The sequence below is a fragment of the Martes martes genome, assembly GCF_963455335.1.
Source record: "Martes martes genome assembly, chromosome: 8".
NCBI classification, from domain to species: Eukaryota; Metazoa; Chordata; class Mammalia; order Carnivora; family Mustelidae; genus Martes; species Martes martes.
In genome coordinates, this window is record NC_137895.1 from 121,439,727 (window position 1) to 121,458,337 (window position 18,611).

The window sequence follows — 18,611 nt, forward strand, 5'->3', positions numbered from 1 at the left end:
GTTGTTGGGTTTTTTTAAAGCTTTATTCTTTAAACCTGGAAACAGGTCTCAACATGATTGTGCAATTAAAAGCTACATCTGATTATTAGCAAAGGACTTTTTCAATCTTATTTTGTTCAAAAGGGAAGGGGATAGCACACAATTATGTGTGTGTCGGGCTCTTCCTCTCCATATTATGGGGTTTCTTAAGGACAGAACCTTTGTATCCTCACTGAGGTGTGAACTGAACCTTCCTCAGGGTGATTGAGTTTAAAATGCCAACACTTTTGGAACACTGAAAAAAATTAAATTAAATTAAAAAATAAATAAATGAAATGCCAACACTTGTGATAATGGGCCTGAGGCCCTTTTAGGGATAGAGTTATGCTTCCTGGTAATTTTGTACCATGCTACTCCTGCTGAGAAGCTCTCTGGGAAGATTAGGGATCCCCTAGGATATGAGTTGGTGCGGGAAAAGTACCTATTTCTCCTGTTGTGAATCTTACTGGAATAAAAAATTCCAGTGCATTCGGTATCTCCCATACATTTCACATTCATTTCACAAGAATATAAATATTCTGGTTATTGATTTATGATACCACAATTAAGGTGCATTCCATCTGTAACTTTTATTCAGAAGCCTCTATTCTACTGTATTTTCTAGGATTTACATCATGAAGATTGGTCTTAGTCCATAGATGAAAGGTTGGGGCGGGGGGAGGAAGGAGGAATGAAGGAAGAGAGAAAAAGTAACAAAGAGTTTCTTAAAAAACATCTTTTCGTTTGCATGAGACTTTACAGAATAATCCCCTCCCCACCACGCCAAAAAAAAAAACTGTAATTTGGAAAGCAGTGGTGGAATTTTATGTTTACTTTAAGAGATCTAGAAGTGTGTATTTCTTCAGAGAACTTTAAAAATGCAATCCAATTAGTACAGAAAATTAGTATCTTCTCTTCTCAAACTTCAGTCACCTTATTTATAAGAAGAACTTGGACTAAATTATTCTGTAAATCTTAACTTGAGCTAATCAACCAACCAAGCTTTGCAATTTCTTCATAGTTACTGTTCTGAAAATTCATACTGTTATTCAGTCTACGGACTTTCTTTCAAACTGCCTCAGTTGGAGAAGCAGTTCAAAGTCATTTTGAGCTCAAACTCCTTGCTTTGAGCTGTGATTACTTTCATGTCCTAATTAAAGGGGCAAATGGGTCTCCTGCATCTTGTTTGGAAAGTCACAAGCAATCAAGAGCAGGTTGATGCTGTGACTGATAAGCATCTTCATTGGTTTCTCCTGTCCAATAACGTGTGTATCATATTGCTTATTTTTGAATTGTCTTATGGCACAGGATATACTTTCTGCAGCAGAGTGATGGAAAGGGATCATTAAATGGAAAGAGTGCATGCTTTGTCTCTGGAGAATGTTTCAACTGCAACGGCTACATGACAGACATACCATGTGCCTGTTACTATAGAACTGAAAAGCCCTTTCCAGCTGTTTACACTTCGGATGCAAAATGGCAATTTGACATAGACTAACAGTGTGATGTAGGCATCTGCGTAAAAAGGCTACATATGGAGCATGCCCAGTGCGGTGAGTGCGTCCTCCGCCCTCCCCCTCCAGATCTCTGAAGATAAGGCTTGAACTTTGCACTTGCAAATGTCACTGCATACGTTTTGCTCTAGGTTTTTTTTTTTTTTAAAGGTTCTCTTACAACTAATTTCCTGTAACAATCCCAGAGCAGAGAATATTGAGAGTGATAAGATGCATTAAGTTTAGAACGAGTTGATGCCTGTCTTTGAATGCACTTGAAGTGTTCTTTATTTTAAAGCAATATAAGGCATTCGAGTGTTTGGGGTTTTTTTTTTTTTTTGGGTTGGGTTTTTGTGGGGTTTTTTTTGTTTTTGTTTTTGTTTTTTTGCACCCCCGCGCCCGGAATGGGAAAATAAGAATCTCCTTGGATCAGAGTCCTCCGGGGTAAGGCGTGAAAGCCCCGGAGGCAGGAAGGGACGGAGAAGAGGGGCTTGCACAGAGCATGGATAGGAAAGGAGCCGGGGCGCTCCAGGGCTCAGCGCGCACTGAGGATCTGTGCCCGGGGCTGCAGCTGCGGATGAGAAAGGCGCTGTCTGGCTAATGAAGGCCACCTGGATCAGGCTTCTGAAAAGAGCCAAGGGAGGAAGGCTGAAGAATTCGGATATCTGTGTAAGCTCAAGGGCTTTCGTCTGGGGGAGACTATATTGTCTTTGCTGCTGCTGTCCTTCCAGTGAGTGCTGGCAGGGGCTCCCGTGATTTAGGAATCTGAGCCTGATTGCAAGAGAGGGAGCGAGGGAGAGTCCTGTAATTTTCTGAGCTCCTTTTCCTATGTTGTTATTTATTGCCAGAGAAGCTATCCCGGGCAGGTGTTTTCTTTAGGCGGCGTTTATTAAATGTCTATGTAAAGCTATGGGGAAAATGTGTTGCTTGAGGATGGAGTGAAGCCGGCTGCTGTTGTCTTACAGTTTTGTCAGTGAAGGTATCAGGTGAACAGAAAGGTACCGAAGGATGCTTAAGGTTAAAAGGGGAGTCGCGGCAGAGAATTGAAGTTTATAACTTGTTAGGCTTTCTTTTATGTTTTTTAGTTAGTCGTATCTTCTTTCCCGTTGTAAATACTTGATTTAGCATGTCGTCTCTTCTTGAAGCCATCCTTGAAACCCCTCTATGCCCTTCAGCTGGGCACTGCACCACGGAGCCGGTTTAATTATAATGGAACTTGTTTAGGCTTCCAGAAAGCATAGTCCTTGGAACCCTCAGCCTGGGGAAGGAATGGTAACTTGGTAGGCGCAACTATCCCAGGGAACGGTCTGCAAAGGAGAGAGCACGATGTTTCTAGATGGCTTGCCACAAAATGGATTATTTTCTCCTCTTTTCAGGAATTTATAGCAGAGTCGAGGAAGCTAACTGCTGTGTCAATGAGACTTTTCCAATGCAAACATCATAGATGGAATCTGTTTTAAAATGCAAATTTTTCTCTCAAGGGTTCGGCAGACTCCTACACCAGCCGTCCATCCGATTCAGATGTTTCTTTGGAGGAAGATCGGGAGGCAGTGCGCAGAGAAGCAGAGCGACAGGCCCAGGCCCAGCTGGAAAAAGCAAAGGTAAAACCATTTCTCTCCTGCCAAGGTCTTTCTTTGCCAGTTGTGCCGGGTCTGTGATGGGCCACCTGTGGAAGTTTCCTTTAAAGCATATGTTTGGACTCTTACAGTATGTCATTGTCTGATTTTAAGCAAGTGCCATAAAGGGAGTGTATTTGATTTCCTTGATAGAAAAAGGCAGGGTGATAGATAAGAGTGGTCCTGGCTTTTATCTCGTTCTATAATCCAACCAACTCCTTTCTGTAGGTGGATATTTTATTTAGACACACAGAAAAGGATGCCCAGATATACAAAGGGGAAAAATCTGCTTCTGGTAACAGAATGATTTCACTTCAATTTTCCAGTAAACCATTCCTCTGCCCAGAAAAACAACTTTCTTCAAGGCGATTGATGTGTATTTTCATAGGGTTGAACAGTCTTTCCCCCAAATTTTACTCCATAGGTGTTCTATAGTAATATTTTCTTATATTGAAAAAATAGATTGCGTTATGCTTTTCAAAAATAAATCATAAAAGATTTTATCAGTTAAAAGTGTTCCTTCCCTTGGAACCTGTTCTTCTCCATCATATAATGAAGTGTGTATCTATGGAAGGGGGACTGGAAATCAGAGATAAGATCTGTACGTACAGTATTAACCAAGACAGTGGTTCCTTTCACTAATTATAACGATGTGAATTCTTTTTCCCATGCAGTCATTCGAATGGCAGCTATTTCTGAAAGCATAGATTGTCGTTCAAGTTTACGGTGTCTTGGGTATACCCTTGGGATCTGGGTAACTTGGAAATGAACCCATTTCGCATGGTGGTTGGTTTTCTTTTGGGGAAAAAAAAATTATTGCTTTGGAAAAAGAAGAACTGTGTTGATCTTGCTTAAAAAAAATCAGGGGTGGCATTAGACACTCTTGCTGGCTGCTGCTTCTGAGATGAGTAAAATCTCTGTGTGTTGCTATGGGAATTGTGACTTGGAGATTCTGGCTGGAATGCATGGACGGCCCTTATGTAATATTCATGGCCTCTAGCACAGCTGCCAAAGTAGTTTGCCGAGGAACTGCCAGGAGGCCTTGACTTTTAAAAAGCAGTCTTTCCATACATCAAAACAGTGTTCTCACCTCAGCGGGCAGGGCAGTCATTTCCAGATCTGACACCATCTTGACTGCAAGACAAGTCATAAATAGCGGGAGCGGGGAGCTGATAAAGCTAGGTGTGGCCCCGGTTGCCATCAACTAATCTCTCCCAGGTGTCCCCCATTTAAAACATTATGGGGAGACACTATGGATGAAGCTGGAGGACATAATGCTCCGTGAAATAAGCCAATCGCAGAGGGATGAACCCTGTGTGATTCCACTTAGAGGAGGCATCTAAAGCAGTCACACTCCTAGAAGCAGAGAGTGGCATGGTGGTTGCCAGGGGCTGGGAGGAGGAGGAAGAGGAGGAGGAGGAGGAGGAGGAAGTGCCCAGTTGCTAATCAACAGGAAGTTGCAGTTATGCAAGATGAATAAATTGGAGAGATCTGTTGTACAACGTGGTGCCTAGAGTTAACACAACTGTATGTAGTACTTCATATGTTAAAAGGGTAGATCGCTTGTGAAACATTCTTACACAATTAAAAAAATATAAAATTAATGGAGAAAAACAACAGAGGTATGCCTAGTGAAGTTCATTGCCACATGTTTGCAGTGTAGCTAATATATGTCAAGACTGAGAATCTGAATCCTTGTACTTTGTATCGGGGTGCAAAGAAGAGTCTAGAAAAAAAAAATAACAGTCTGTGTTCCAGAAATAAGTGTATTATTTGCACTAATTTATTCATGTGATTTTCACATACCAAAATTAACCAGTTTCTCAGATTCGTATCACATGATCGTACAACCCACTGTCTTACAGGTTTGGTTTTCAAAGTCTTTAGTTATCTGGTTGGGGAGTTTTTGTCCATAACTTTGTGTTGTAAGCCCTCAGTTAAAGTGACCCAGCTGTGTAGAAATTTTAAATATCTTTTAACCAGCATGGACCAAAATCCTGTTTCCCAAATCAGACCAGGTTCATGTTACTTGTCATACAGACTAAAAAGTTTATCATTACAAATAACGTAGAAGATGAAAGAAAAATGAAGATAATTTAAAACCAAGGCAAAACAATCAAAACGTTTTCTATTTGATAAATGGTTTGTTGACATCCATTTTGCTTACTTAAAATTAGGGTTTTGTTTTGTTTGTTTTTTAAGATTTATGTATTTATTTTAGAGAGAGCAGGAGCAGGGGGTACAGGGGGTAGGCAGAAAGAATCTTAAGCAGACTCAGGGCTCGATCTCATGACCCAGAGATCCTGACCTAGGTTGAAACCAAGAGTTGGACACTTAAACAACTGCCCCACCCAGGTGCTCCATTAGGTCCCTGTCTTAAACCTTTGATGTATTCAAATGAGTTACACTACGATAGGTGAGAATTTGAATATATTCTGGAAGACCATGGAAGGAGTAGGATTTAAGTGTGCTTTATGTGAAACTGATGGCTTGGTAGGTCTGGTTTATTAATTCCAGGACCTCTGAAGAAGAAATGCAAAAGAGGGGTTGGAGATGGCTTTTTCTTTAGCTTGTTACTTTTTTTTTTTTTTAAGATTTTATTCTTGGGGTGCCTGGGTGGCTCAGTTGTTAAACCTCTGCTTCGGCTCAGGTCATGATCCCAAGGGCCCTGGGATAGGAGAGCCTCGGGCTCCCTGTTCTGCGGGGATCCTGCTTCTCCCTCTCCCTCTGCTGCTCTGCCCACTTGTGCTCTCTCTCTTTGTCAAATGAATAAGTATAATCTTAAAAAAAAAAAAAAAAAGATTTTATTCTTAAGTAATCTCCGCACGCAGCGCGGGGCTTGAACTCATGACCCTGAGATCAAGAGTCGAGTGCTCTTCTGACGGAGTCCACCGCCAGGTGCCCCTCATTAGCTTATTTTCTCTCTTCCCCTCCCACCAGGCCTTTATGTCAGTACGACTTTGTGGGCCCTATTTTAAAAGGAAGCTTTTAAAGTTTAAAAATACATGAATTCATCGTTTAATTTTAGATAGTCGAAAACACTTCGCACGACCATCTTGGAAGAATCAAAAGTTTCCCACACTCCTGTTGTAATCATTATAGATAGCATCCCTCCGGCAGGCAGACTTTCTCAGTGGGCGCTGTATCTCACTGCCCCCGCAGATCACGTGCGGTGAGATCCCTGGGAGAGAGCCTGGAAGAAACCGCAGCAGCCCTTTCAGATCCTGGCCCTCTTTAAATAAGAACGACGTTACCCATTAATTGCCCTCAAGAACGGGTCTGTGAAATAAGGCGATGGGGCGAGGAGTACAACTACAGACGCGGCCTTTTGAAATTAAGTGACCTACAAAAGGTTCTCTAACCAGGCCCTCCGTGATTCCAGTAAAAGCCAGTACTTTTCATTATGGTTTCTCTTCAACTGGTAAACTCTACAGTGAACAAATTATGTATTAGTTTTCAGACAAAGAAAAATCAGCTGACCTGATTTTTTTATTTAACTTGGTGTTTTCATCCCAAAGGCACGTTTTGTTTTGTTCCTTTTCAGTTTTGCCATTCTTTGTGAATCTTGCCTTATTTAAGCTGGTGCTCTTTGATTTTTGCCTTCAAGACAAGTAATACATGGACATAATTTACTCCCAGAGTGATCTTTTTTGAAAGGCCTCTTTATTGGGGTGTAATTCACGCATTTAAAATAAACAATTTGGTGGTTTCGGGAATATTCAGAGAGGTGTGCAACTATCATTACGATCACCTTTAGAACATTTTCATTGCCCCTTAAAGAAATCCCGTGTTCTGAGCTAGCACTCGTGCACCTTTTTCCCAACCACCGCCCCCCACCCAGTCCTAGCCACTCTCCAACTTTCTGTCTCTGCAGATCTCGCATATAAATGGAATCGTGCAGCAGGTGGTCTGTTGCCACTGGCTACCTTCATTTAGGGATGTTTTCAGCGTTCACCCTGCTAGGGTATATGTCAGTACCTCAATCCTGTTTTTTGCCCAGTAATATTCCATTGTATGTATATATTTATCCGTTATCGTTCTGTGGACATCTGGTTTGTTTCCACTTTGAGCTATTGTGAATAATGCTGTGATGAACATTCGCGTACAAGTTTTTGCATGAACATATGTTTCCATTTCTCGTTTGTATATATCTAGGAGTGAAATTGCTGGGTCATCGGACCATCTTTTTCTTTTTCTTTTCCTTTTTTTTTTTTTTTTTTTGTTAATTGAAAGAATAACTTTTTTCTTTTTGCTCTTACTCCCCACAACTGATCCCTTTTGCTCTATGTGCAGAGACTCTGAGTTAGGAAGTCTGAATGTGGAAGGGATTGGCACAGACTTGAAGTAGGTTCAGTGCAGTCTTCTTAGTGGAATGGATTAACGTGAAATTTTAAATTGACTGTTATCTCATCAGTGCATAGCGCCTTGGTGGGGAAATTGTCTTAGGCACCATTGGTGAGTACACAGCCTACAAGGCCACAGCCACAAAGAAGAAATAAGCAGACTGCAGAAAGCTTCTCCTGTTTGTTTGGAGAGAAAAGTCTTGGCCTTAGATCATGCTGATAGAGTAGAAATACTGGAGGGGAGTCAGGAGCATCAGGGTGGGAAGACTGCCCCCTACTGGCGGGAACAGAAAGCCCTTCCAGAATGGACATAAGAGTTCAGCTGAAAAATAGAAAGTGGCCAGTGGCCTAATAAGTAATGTAAGCGAATGCCAACACAGGAAATGGCTGGCAGCAAGAAAACATGAAACCTTCTAGAGAAAGCTTTTTTGTTTTGTTTTGTTTTGTTTTTGCGATCTTGCCAACTTGAAAATGTCTTCATTCTAGCCTCACATTTAATTCCTAGTTTGGCTAGTTACAATATTCAGGTATGATGGCTGTTCTTTGGAACTTTAAAAATGTGATTTTGGTGTTTCTGCCTTCCAGCACTGTTGATATGCTGACCAATGTCATTGGGGTTTTGAGGGGTTTGTTTTTTAATTTTCTGCAATATGTCAAGGACTGCTCTGCCTTTGGTATTTTGACATTTTGCCTTGGTGCAGCTCTCATTTATCATGCCCGGCTTCTCATATGAATATTCATTATGAAGGGCCAGTCACTTCAGTTCTGGAAAGGGACCGGTTTTTATTTTGATCATTTTCCCCACTGTATATTCTTCTTTTTTGGATTTTCTAGTTTAATGGGAGCTTTCTTTGGATTTTTTTTTTTTCTGTCTCTCTGTTTTACTGTCTAGTCTCCTCTCCATTTTACCTTCAAACCCATCCATTGAAATGTTTATATTTGACAATTTTTGATTCCCAAGAGCTTTCTTCTCCTCTCCTCTTTTGTAGCTTCACTGTTCTTATTCCATTGCTGTAATATTTTCTCTTACATCCCATGAGCTATTTATTTTAATTTTTCTGTACTGTCCCTGTTCTTCAAACTTTTAAAATTTGGTATTATGTTTACATACTGGAGACTGTTTTCAGAGATGTGCTTTTTGGCAGTCTACAGGGTCTTGCTCTTAAATATGTATAAAGCCCACTGGAAGTTCTAAGTGCAATAGCAAAGCTTCTTAGCTGCTCATCTTTTATAGGTGGGTTGGAGGGGAACGCCTTTCCTTTTACCTGGTTCATGTTCTCAGACTAGAGTCTCCAGCCTCTCGGTACTTGATGTTCTCACGCTTTCTACTTTGTTAACTGCCACTGTCACTTTCTATAGTCTACATTTTTGTCGACTCTCCTCTCATTTCCTGTTCTTTTTGTCCGTGGGTTTATACTTTCTCAAAAAAAAATATTTTTAGGAAGAAGCATATGTTCAGTTGACCATGTTTTATTCCCCCATAGTCATCAGTAAACATGTTGTATATAAAAGAGAAAATGTGTTTCTCCTATTGTCTTCATCCATAAAAGCCTTAGACAATGCGAGAATCTGACCCAATTAGAAATACTTCCTGAACCAGCCTTTTCAGAAGAAAGAAAAAAAAAACAAAAAAACATGAATATGTGTATTCGCCTTCAGCCTGAAGATGACCTTTTTTTTTTTTTTTTAAGATTTTATTTATTCATTTATTTGACAGAGAGAGAGAACACAAGTAGGCAGAGAGGCAGGCAGAGAGAGAGAGGGGAGGAAGCAGGGTCCCTGCCCAGCAGAGAGCCCGATGTGGGACTCGATCCCAGGACCCTGAGATCATGACCTGAGCTGAAGGCAGAGGCTTAACCCACTGAGCCACCCAGGTGCCCCTGAAGATGACCTTTTAATTCCAAAAATGTTAAACATGTTTTTAGAAAACGTGTCTGATTGAGTAACTTCTGTGGGAGGTAAGGACGAAGCATATGTACATGCCTGTATTACATTCTTTCTCAAACCTATCGGAGAGACTATTAGAATCTAGAAAACATATGGCAGGTATTAAATGAGAAAGCTGCTTATAGGAAAACACCATGTTTCATGGGTAAAAACCCAGCAGAAAGTGCTCATCATAAAAAAACACAGTAGACCTTCTTAGGACAATATTTTAGGCTAAACTCACTTTCCCATCCTTGATCTCAATGCTGCCTTTCAGGTTTTGCATGGAAAAATGGTCAGCTCTCTTTGGCTCATAGCAATTACCTTCCAAACAGAAGTAGAAGACTGCCTAATAGGTCGAATCTCCAGTAGCTTGGGTTAATTTAAATACACATTAGCTTAGATTGCCCTTTTTTCCTACCTGTAAGAAATCAAAAATTCATGCATGTGACTGGGGAGGTATAACCCTGAACACTGGTGCTTTTAACCCTGCTCATCGCACTTGGTAGGTGACGGTAACAGTACCAACAGTAATGACAACATCTGTTGCAGGATCTCTGTTCAGCAGACACTTGGAAAGTAGAAAAGGAAATGCGAAGCTCTGTGTCTTCAGAGCATTTTGAAATACTTCTGAGCGGTTATGACCACGAAGTACATACAGCATTGGATGGGTGCCTGGGCTGTCTTTGACATCCGAAAAAATCCTCCTTTGTTCTCTCCGTTAGCTTTAGCCACAGAGCAAACTGCTCTTGTCACCTTAAAGCCCCCACCATTTTCCCTCCGGTCCCAGTTCTCTTCTGTGCGTCACTGGCAGGTTGCCTGGTGACCAGGTGTTCTGGGATGGCCTCCTGCAGGTGTGGAGGTTGGCATCTCTGAGCTTGGGGTGGGGGGGTTCCTTTTCCTCCTCTAGGTGGTCTCTCAGCCCTCCGCAGGCTGGTTGGCTCCTTCTCCTGCTGGTTTCAGGGCTACAAGCACACCGAGTGAGCGCAAGCCCCACTGGGAAATATTCGCGTCCTTTCTGTGTCCTGTTTGCTGAGGCCATGTTGGTGACAGCACACCACGTGGCTAAGCCCGGAGTCTGTGTGCAAGGGGATGACCTCAGGACCTGGATTCGGCTGGTGACTGGTTGCAGCCTTTTTCTGCAGAGTCTCCCATCTTTTTCTCCCTTCCCCTTCTGGAAAAAGAGATACCCCCTTACCTTCTAAGAGAAACACATCTTTCCCTTCCTGTTAGTGCCAACCTTCCTTACAGGTTTCGTCCCCATTTCCAGTTCTTCGTTTCTTCCCCACCTCTCTGAAACTCCTTTCTGTCTCTCTACTGATAGTGACTAACATCGCCCATGACCTAATGAAGCCAACTGACCTTTCTTCAAGTGTTCCCTTGACTTCTCCATAAGCCTCACCTTGTTCTTCTTCCCTACCAAGTCCCCTTTCTGCCTACAACACAAGCCTATTGCGGCTACTTCTCTGGCTCCTTTTCCGTGTCTTTTGCTGCTGCTTTCGTGGAAGTCCGTCCAGCCCCGTGCTCAGTGCTCGGACCTCGACCTTGTGGCTTTCATTGCGTTAGGCATGCCATTGGCTTTCGAACCGTTGGGTTCCTCAGGAGCTGCTGCAGAGGCAGAGGGGGCCCCGGCAGGTTGTGTTCTGTGCATTCCTTCTAGAATCGGTCAAAGCAGCTCCCTCCATTCATCGGACGCACGGGGACTCCCGTGTATGTTTCACTTGAGCCACCCAGGTGCCCCTCCACAAGGACTTTTAAACCACTGCTATCTTTCCCCTGACTGTCTTGCACTTCCCACAGCTCCTCCTTTTCATCTGAAGCTCTGCCCCAGCCTCTCTCCCTGGTGTTAATGATGTCACGTACTCTTCTCTCTGGCATCCTTATCCGTTCTGCGCGCCCCCCACCCAGCACCGTTTAAAATTGAGCTCTCCACTTTTTCTTTCAAACCCTTTCTTCTCTGCGTTTTCCGACCTCTGTCAAGGTTAACTTCATCCTCCTAAGTTAGTCCGAGGGTTGGCAATTTTTTTCTGTAAGAGGTCAGATAGGAAGTATTTCCGGTGCCTCCAGTCTTGTGGTCTGTGTCACAGCCTCCCAGCTCGGGGCTGCCCGGACTCCAATTCTATCTCTGCCATGGACGGGCTGCCTGACCTTTCGGCGAGCTGCCTGTGAAGTTGTAGTTGCGGTGATTGTTGTGTGAGCTGATACATGGTACACGTCAAGTGCAGGGTTCCCATTTGGAACCACTGGTACCCATAGCTCCCGCCCTCAAGTTCAGTGTCCGCTGGGGAGTCTGTGTGAAAAGTTAAGAAACCACTCTTTCCATTTCCCTTAATGAACACCGTATACTATTTGGTGGCAGTCGTATTCAAATGACTCCTTTCTAGCTTAGTGTTGAGTGCTGTCTGGCCAGTCTCTAGGTCCAGTGGCTTCAGCAGCCCTACATGGGGAGCAACGGGCAGGTACTCGATCACGTGACCTTTACAGCAGCTCACCGCATCAGGTCAGGGGGCATCCCATCCAACCCATGACCGGGGTCCACGTCCTGTCTCCCCAACTGGACTTTGAGCCCCTTCAGAGTAAAGGTGTTCTCTGCGCTTCATCTCACTGTACAGATTCCTACCTTCATTATCAAGAGCGAGCTAACCTGCCCTTGTGCTCTTTTCACATCGTCTAATACCTGAGTATTTTAGGAATAAAACCACATATCGCTCTGTATGTCTTTATGGTTATATTTATCTGGACAATCTACCTAGGAGTATGGCTAAGGGTTATAGGTTTTAAAGAGAGCCTGATTACCTAATTCAGCACTCTTTGATTGGTTTATGGTTTTATTCACGGAAGTTCTAGAGGGCTGAAATTTGCCCACGTTTAAAACTACACTCTTGTGCAAGAACCCTTATAAGGACTGTTAACATAATACAGACTTCTATTTCAGAGCCATAAATGGATTGGGAAGGATTATTATAAACTTTGCAGCTCAAGCTTTTTTTTCTTTTTCCTTTGAGAGCTGTAACTGAACATCTTTGTTGTATCATTATAAACACAGCTATAAATACATGATTTTTCTCCTTATTCTTTGCCCGATTTGAATGGGGGAACACATAAAGACCTTTCCAGGCTGCTTAAGGTTGTCATCCTCCTGCTCTGCTCTTGAGTTCGGCCCCCAATAGCTAAATGAAAGATGACAGAAACTGGGAAACAGTAGAATTTATTCAATTAGTGAACATTTGATGAGTGATTATGCTGTTGAGCTAGGAGCTAGGAGAAGGAAAATCAAAGATGTGTTAGATGTGGTTTCTTCCTCAAGAAACCCAGGGTCTAGTGATGGTGCCAGATGTGTGTGTCACTGGCTGAGGGTGATGTGGTAAGTGTTAAACTAGCAGCAGCATGAGCCAGGTGGTGCTTTGAGGGTTCTGACCAGGTGACCCTCAGTTCTGGTGGGGGGAGGGGAAGGGCTGGAAGACACAGGGGGACAGGTGCCCCCATTGTTATGTGAATGTCTCCTTGGAGGCACAACCTTTGTTAACCCGCAGCATGCATTCTAAGGTTAGCAGGATTGATTGCCAACCTAGGGCTCCAACAATTGGTTTAATTTTTGTTTAAATCCTACTTAGTTCCAATTTACTGTGAACTAACCACATTAAAGTTTTTTTTCTTTTGTTTTGTTTTTACCTTCTTCACCGTTTTGATGAGTGCAGTACAGTAGTGTTAACTGTGTTCCCATCGTTATAGAACAGATCTCTAGAACTTTTTCATCTTGCAAAAATGAGATTTCTATACTTACTGGACAACCGACAATAGCTCCTTATCCTCCCTACCCCCAGCCCTTGACAACCACCATTTTACTTTGTTTTCATGATTTTGGCTACTCTAGGTACGTCAGATGAATGGAATCTACAGTATTTGTCCTTTGCTGACTGGCTTACTTTACTTACTCAGCATGATGTCCTCAAAGTTCATGTCTAAGCAGGTGCCAGAATTTGCTTTTTTTTTTTTTTTAAAGACTGAATAAGATTCCATTCTATAAATATACTGTATTTTCTTTTTTTCTTAATTTTTTATTTTTTATTAACATATAATGTATTATTAGCCCCAGGGGTACAGGTCTGTGAATTGCCAAGTTTACACACTTCATAGCACATACCTTCCCCAATGTCCATAACCCCACCACCCTCTCCCTATCCTACCCGCCCCCCCACCCTCGCAACCCTCAGTTTGTTTTGTGAGATTAAGAGTCTCTATGGTTTGTCTCCCTCCCGATCCCATCTTGTTTGATTTATTCTTTTCCTCCCCCCCAAACCCCCCATGTTGCCTCTCAACTTCCTCATATCAGGGAGATCATATGATAATTGTCTTTCTCTGACTTATTTCACTAAGCATAATACCCTCTAGTTCCATCCATGAATATGCTGTATTTTCTTTATCCATTCATCTGTCAATAGCCATTTGGGTTGCTTCTGTCTCTTGGCTATTGTGAATAATGCTGTGTTGTTGTTGTTGTTGTTGTTGTTTTTATCTTGGATTTTTTTTTTTTTTTAGTGGTCTTGTTAAGCTATTCTATCAGCAATGAGTAATTAAAGGTGATGTCATACAGTGTCTCAGTCCTGAGCTTTCCAGTGTATTTTACTTTGCTTGATCCTTTGCCGCTACTGAGTGAAGAAGGGAGGGCAGATATAGTTACCCCACTTTATGAATGAGGAAATTGATGTGGATATAGAAGGCTCTTGCCCGAGATCGTTGAACTCTCAAGTGGCAGAATGAGGACAAGGACCTAGGTTTTTTGGTAGGATTCTCTTACATTCTTTCACCTAATCAGTGAGCACCTCTTAGAAAGCTGTAAACCAAGAACACACTAATGTTGCCTCTTTGTTTAATGTTCTGCAGGGATTAAAGGACAAACACAATTTTTTTTTTCTTTAATGACGGAAGCAAAAAAAAGACAACCATTTCAACAATTTTAAAAATAAAAATGCCACCTCTGCCTTTTGGGGGGGGGGGCTGTTGAGTTAGATAGCACAATTGGAGTTTCACATACAAAATATTCATCTTTATTCCCACATTTTAAGTTTTGCTTATGGTCCTTATGCCACTGATTTGGAAAGAGTACAGTTTTAAGAGAGGAATTTTCAGGATGTGTATGTGTACTCTATTCTTGGTTCAATGGAATGTGCTTGAAAATATTTAAGTAGGATCTTCCTAAAGAGAAATGGAAAAATAACCAAATATCTACGAAGTACGTTGTAAGAAGGATATTGAAGAAACAGTTTAAGTAGACCAAGGGAGAAAAGATTGAACTTACAATGAAACTATTTGAGAAGAGGTTTCCCAAGTTTCGTCCTATTCCTACCAAAAAAACAAAACAAAAAACCCAAAAAACAAAAACAAAAACAGGAAGGGTCTAAAAATCATAGCAAAAAATATAAAGTTAAATGTTAAAATTGGCTAGAGAAGGTTAAGAATATGTTGTCAAGAAAGACTAGGAAACTGCCTCAGTGATGGTTTAAAAGAAATTTTTGTAGCTTAAACAAGTGTTGCTGTTGTCTTTGTAAAAACTAAACCCTGGGGGCACCTGGCTGGCCCAGTGGGTAGAGCATTCAGCTCTTGATCTCAGGGTCCTGAATCTGAGCCCCGTGGTGGATGTAAAGATTACTTTAAAAAAAATAAAAAGGAAACAAGATTTGAAAAAGACGACTAAACCCTCTCTTTAGGAAAGGAGAGGAAGGGCTTAATTAACTGTCAATTATTTATGTTCTAGACTCTCTGCTAATAGTTCTTTCTACTGACACTTGCAGGAATGCCCATTGCTTTAAAACAAACCAAAAAACAAAAACAAATTTAAAAAAGTGTCCGTTCTTGAAGATTGGAGGCTGACACCATGCTTCCCTACTCTCTCAAGACCAGGCTTTGGGATTGGGAGGGAGACAAATGGGATTGGGAGGGAGACAAACCATAAAAGACTCAATCTCAAGAAACAGACTGAGGGTTGCGGGGGGGAGGGGGGACGGGAGAGGGTGGTGGGGAAATGGACATTGGCGAGGGTATGGGCTATGATGAGTGCTGTGAAATGTGTAAACCTGACGATTCACAGACCTGTACCCCTGGGGATAAAAATACATTATATGTTTATTAAAATAAAAAAAATAAAAAAGACCAGGCCAGGAAGAGTATTTGGCAGGAGCTGGGCAAAAATGTAGGCAGTCAACTCTTACGGTCTTTTATGCTTTCTGGTTCCAGTCCCTGGACCTTAAACAGTTTAACTCTCCCTTTTGTCTTCTTAAAGGAACGGTAGTCATCCTTGAATGAATTCATAACTGGACCAATTTTAATCTTACATTGGAGTCAGCCTACATTCCTTATGGATGAAAGTCATGATACAAGTTTGTTTACAAGGCAACGCAGGATCACACATTCACCCAGAATTAAAGCCAGTCTTTGACATATGCCACTTGCTGAATTGTGCGAGTCGAGGGAGTCTGGATCATGTCACAGGTCCCCTGATGGATGCACACAATGAGTATAGAAAGCATTTGAACAGGTAATGATGTTCACATGCTAAATCACTGCATTATTCATAGAACATGCGTACATTTTTGGTCACCTCCCTTGTGGTGAGCGTGATGCTGGAAGATAGGAAATGAGTAAGTCGTGCTCCCCGATCTCTAGGAGCTCCATCAAAGAGGACCTATAAATGTACCAAATCACCTTATTCATCTCCTGCCTTTGAAATGAGAGAGGGAAACTGAGCAGACTGGGGGGCAGGTTTCACAGCTCCCACGTGCACTAAGGTTTATGAACTGCCGTATATTTCGTGCCCGTTTGACCACATGCCTCAGAGATGGCATTTCAAACATAGCAGGGGTATCAGCATCCTCTTATCCAGGGGATCAAAAGTCCACTAAAGGGAGGTAGCCCAACCTTAAATATTTCATTTAAGCTTAACACATTAATAAATGTATACCCTGGCGCTCATCTTTTGCTACAAAACCAGGGCATGTTCTTTGAGTAGAAGTCTAATGGCTGTCTCACCGGTACCCGTACAACCATGTCCAGTACAGTGTACTTGGGCATTTGAGTTTGACTCTGTCCAAAGGGCCTGGGGTTCCAGAAAATACGAGAAGAGACTAAAAGGATTAATTTAAAAACTTAGTCCTTACTTAGACCTTAAAATGGTACTCAAAATTTCTCCTAACTACCCTTAGTTTTATAAAACATGAACCATTTGTTTCTAGTCTCATACTTTTTGCCAAATGTCTTAGTAAAATAAAAGGGCAAGATCTGGCATAAAATGTAGCATCTTTATAATGAAAGAGAGGACTTTGAATGATGTTTCTTTTTTCTTAAAAGAGCATATGTCTATAAAATGTTTTGATCTTCGTAAAGGTCAGTCAACTCCTAATAAACTCGAGCCCAAGAAAAACTATGAGTTCAAGTTTAAAAAAAAAAAAAACAGGGCACCTTAACATTCTTGACCCTTGAAATAATTTTTTATACTTCCTTGAAATATGTATACTGTTTCCTTGGCTGACAAATGTTCATTGTAACATCACCAGTAGGGGACTCTTTTTTTTTTTTTTTTCAAAGATTGTTTATTTTTTCCTTAACAGTGTTTCTTCACCTTTTCTGGATCACAGATGTCTTTGAATATATGATAAAATCGGTGAGCCTTCTCCAGAGAAGTAGTCAGTTTCCACGCCCTATAGCTGGGCTGATATTTCCAAGTCTTCGCAGACCCCTGAAATCAATGCATGTTTCCTAAAGGTTTACAAAGTACAAGAACCTTTGTTGAAAACCCAGCGGTCCTCCATGTAGAACGGCAGATGCCGCCCGAACTACGGGACATTACCCTCAGGAAGAGGCGTGCTTTGCCTTGCTCTAGATACTTGAGATTATCACATACATTTGTCTTGGAGTTTTCCTTTGAGCCATAGTGTTTAGTCTAGTGTGGAACCAGAGGTTAGGCAAATATACAATATTCCAAATACTTTCACGTGCTGTCTAGCTGTGAAGGGTGTCCTAGTTTAAACAGTTGTCAGTGGCTCGCCATGTCCAGGTTTTGTTTTGCTTTCAGCGTTTTCAATGACCTGTATGAAAATGAACAAAACGGAAAGATGCTTTCAAGTTGAGCAGATCATGAGAGCTGATTTTTCTGTGGCCGGTCCTGGCTGCCTGCCTCTGTTGGCTTCCCGGTCTGTGAGCTTCTGAGCTGCTTTATCCTGTGTTAACGCCCATAAAATATAATCTGCATATTTACTCTGTTTATTCTTGCCTGGCATATCTGTTTGATTTGGACACTGACGAGCTGTTTGGAGGGGAGCCTGCCTGCAGGTTACAGAACATTAAGGCTGTCTGTTGCCTAATTGTCCTTTCCCCCACGAGAGGAGACTGAAACCTCCTGCCATTTTTCTGGCCGTCTTGGAAAAATAATTGAAATATTACACGTTCGCAGCAGTAGGGCTTTTCCCTGCCCGGAGCTCTAGGATTCCATTGAGAGTTTCACTGTATTCAGCAACCGTGGGCTCTGGTCTGATGCGGCTCATGCTCTGTAACACCAACCCTCCCTCTCTCCACCTCACCTCCAGCCCCAAATGACTCGGTGTGTTCGTGTTTCTTGCAGCCTTTCATGCCCCTTTGGGTTTTGTTTCTCTCCCCAAACGTGTAAACTGGGAGAAACTTAAACTAAGATTGTCCTGTTGACACTTACAATTTACCTCCTTTGTGGAAGCATAGCGAGTATTTGTGGAGTCAGTGAATCAGGTGATGAGGGAGTGCTGGGGAACGTATGACCGGAGCTCAAAACCTTTGGAGGTAACCACATTTTCCCGTCTGATTCTTGTGACTTAGCTGTTTTAGGAGGTTCTGTCTTATCCTCACAGCTACCTGTGGCCTTGGAGAGGGGAAGTGGGATGTAGAGTTTGTTTCTCCTTCTATTCCAGTGAGTGAGACACAGAATGGCTCTTGGTGACTTTGTGCATTTTTGTTGTTGTTGTTAAACATTTTTATTTATTTATTTGACAGACAGAGATCACAAGTAGGCAGAGAGGAAGGGGGGGGGGGGCGGGGGTGGAGCAGGCTCCCTGCCGAGCAGAGAGCCTGATGTGGGGCTCGAGCCCAGGACCCTGGGATCATGACCTGAGCCAAAGGCAGAGGCTTAACCCACTGAGCCACCCAGGCGCCCCAACTTTGTGCATTTCTTAGTGAAAAAGAAAAATTGAGAA

General features: G+C 42.2%; 1 protein-coding gene across 3 annotated transcripts in view; it reads left to right on the forward strand.

Moving 5' to 3' along the window:
* CACNB2 (calcium voltage-gated channel auxiliary subunit beta 2) overlaps nucleotides 1-18,611 on the forward strand; it is a gene marked incomplete at its 5' end in the record, with an annotated part of 377,082 nt that overhangs the window by 251,178 nt on the left and 107,293 nt on the right. For 2 of the 3 annotated variants that reach the window (XM_080810102.1, XM_080810104.1), the window contains one exon: nucleotides 2,993-3,112. In XM_080810102.1, the coding sequence (XP_080666228.1) occupies nucleotides 2,993-3,112 (120 nt within the window). Of the gene's footprint in view, nucleotides 1-2,111; nucleotides 2,181-2,992; nucleotides 3,113-18,611 lie in introns of those variants that run through there. The other variant, XM_080810103.1, reaches the window with a different exon arrangement.